At 36.1% G+C, this 2,799-nt stretch overlaps 1 protein-coding gene across 1 annotated transcript; it reads left to right on the forward strand.

The window, feature by feature from the left end:
- The first annotated feature begins 291 nt into the window (after nucleotides 1-291).
- On the forward strand, nucleotides 292-1,916 carry LOC143571778 (pentatricopeptide repeat-containing protein At1g77360, mitochondrial-like). The gene has a single exon (XM_077057116.1). It carries the CDS (start codon nucleotides 347-349, stop codon nucleotides 1,787-1,789), a length of 1,443 nt encoding a protein of 480 aa, XP_076913231.1. The 5' UTR covers nucleotides 292-346; the 3' UTR covers nucleotides 1,790-1,916.
- The last annotated feature ends 883 nt before the right edge of the window (nucleotides 1,917-2,799 follow it).

The raw sequence follows: 2,799 nt of genomic DNA on the forward strand, positions 1-2,799 counted from the left end.
ATGGCAAGTCTCAATCTCTCCGTCACTGTAAAACAAATTACCCAGTTCATATGCACACAAGGTGTTCGATCAAATGCCTGTGTCAATTCACTTTAATCTTTGCCTTTCTTTCAATATATTTTTTAATTCACTGCCTATACTGTAAACCCTAGAACATTAATTAATATTCATGCTTAAGTAAGATATCTTGATCACTCATATTCCAGTTCATATATCGTTCACTAGTTTTGGATTCAAATTATTCTTCTTATGTCTTATTTCATTTTATTCTGAGCGTCATAGTTATATATGTCCTTTTAATAGCATAATGATTATACTTGAACTTTTCTAGGTTCTTCTTGACAATATGCTCCGAATACTTACCAACCCTACAAAATCAAGGTTCAGAAATATTATCTATACGCGGACATACTGCTCGGTTGAAGCAAACAAAGAGGCACTCGATGCATCAAATCAAATATGTAAAATTCTAATATCCTGCCCAAAACTCGGGGTTGCAACCGCACTTGACCAAAGTGGATTAAGACCTTCACCTGAATCAGTAGAAGAAGTCCTCAGAAGGTTCCGGAACGCCGGTATGCTCGCTTACCAGTTCTTCGAATGGGCCGGAAAACAACATTACTACCAGCACAGCATTCGCGCGTACCACGCAGTAATCGAATCGTTAGCCAAAATAAGACAATATGAGATCATGTGGGACGTTGTAAACACTATGAGAGCCAAAAACTTGCTCAATATCGAGACGTTTTGTATAATTATGAGAAAATATGCACGGGCCCACAAAGTTGAAGAGGCAATCTACACCTTTAATGTCATGGAAAAGTACAACGTGTCTCCAAATTTAGCAGCGTTTAACGGTCTATTAAGTGCTTTATGCAAATCCAAGAATGTAAGAAAAGCTCAGGAAATTTTCAACACGATGAAAGATAGATTTATTCCCGATCAGAAAACGTATAGCATTTTAATCGAAGGGTGGGGTCGCGAGCCCAATTTGCCAAAAGCAAGGGAAATTTATAGAGAAATGATTAATGACAGGTGTCAACCCGATATTGTGACATACGGGATCATGGTTGATGTTTTATGTAAAGCAGGTAGAGTAGATGAAGCTATTGATATCATTAAAGAAATGGAAGTGAACAACTGTCAACCGACATCTTTCATATACAGCATTTTGGTTCATACGTATGGAATCGAAAACCGGATTGAAGATGCAGTTGACACTTTTCTTGAAATGGAAAAGACCGGTGTGAGTGCTGACGTGGCGGTTTACAATGCGTTGATTAGCGCGTTTTGTAAAGTAAACAAGTTAAAAAATGCGTATCGAGTTTTAAACGAGATGGAGAGTAAAAGGGTGAAGCCGAATGCAAGAACTTGTAACATTCTTTTGAATTATTTGATAGAACGTAAAGAAACCGGTGAGGCGTTTAAGGTGTTTAGAAGGATGATCAAGATTTGTGACCCGGATGCCGATACGTATACGATAATGATAAAGATGTTTAGCGAGAGTGGGGATATTGAGATGGCGTTTAAAGTTTGGAAATTTATGAAAAGGAAACAGTTTGTTCCAAGTTTGCATACGTTTTCGGTTCTTATTAACGGATTGTGTGAGAATGAAGATGCTTCTCAAGCTTGTGTGTTAATGGAAGAAATGATTGAAAAAGGAATTAGACCACCGAGGTTGACTTTCGCGAGGCTGAGGAAGTTGCTTATTGACCAGAAACGCGATGATGTGCTTGAATTTTTGCAGCAGAAGCTGGATTTATTGGTGAAAGAGCCACTGTGTGATTGATCAAGAGACTGATAAGTTTAAGGTTAGTTTCTTTTCTGCTAAAATATTATCTTTCAGTTATTTATGTCTGTTTAATATATATGTTTGTTATTCTGAACTTCTTGTGGCCTGCATTAGTATCTACTTTTTTCATCTGTGTTTAACGGTCAAAGAGGTTAGCCTAAGAAAACATGTTTAATGGGTTGAACAGGTCGGAAGTTGGATTGATGTATGAATAATACAACATTTGCAATAATGTTTGACATACTAGCTATTTATAATTAGTCAAGTTTTTATGTATGGAAAATGTTTCGGGTCGATCCATAGCCAACATGTGTTATCCTGCCCGCCCATTTGCCACCTCTACTTTATTTGGATTGCTATTCATATATCCGCTAATTGTTTCGACCAAATCGTGGTAACATACTATTCTTCACTAGGCATAGTTATTGGGCCAGCAGATTAATATCACTGGCCCATGATTGTTTTCAAATTCTCTTAAGACCCAAGTTTGCCTTTCATAAATCTAATTCTATGTCTCAGATTGTTTTCAAAAGATAGTTATAAACAAATATGTTTTGCGTAGTCTAACAAAAATGGATTTTGAGGACTGTGTAAATATATTCTATCAAAATAAGGTTGTTAAAAATACTAGTTCGATCAAATTTGAGAAAAGACTTTGAGTGAACATTTAAATAGTTTGAAGAAATTATTGTTTTGAAAACAAATAAACTATGAAACATGGTGAATTGAAGTTCTACTGTAGCAATGAACGTGATTTATCATAAATATCTAGTTAACAAAATTTAAATATCCCAATCGGGTTATAGATGCCTTGAACTCATTGTTGCATGTATCTCATATTACTTAGTTTGGTTACTGTAGCTGATTAGACACTTAATGAGATTTAGCACACTCATGTTGGGCTTCTTGATCGCCTTGTGCGTCTCATGAATCAGGCACGCCTTTTAAACCAAGATACCGAGCATGCTGATTATTGATAGGATGCGTGTGATACTATTACAATATTA

The sequence above is a fragment of the Bidens hawaiensis genome, unplaced genomic scaffold (assembly GCF_021521415.1).
Source record: "Bidens hawaiensis isolate Kalapana, Puna unplaced genomic scaffold, B.hawaiensis_p1.1 tig00025576_1, whole genome shotgun sequence".
NCBI classification, from domain to species: domain Eukaryota; kingdom Viridiplantae; phylum Streptophyta; class Magnoliopsida; order Asterales; family Asteraceae; genus Bidens; species Bidens hawaiensis.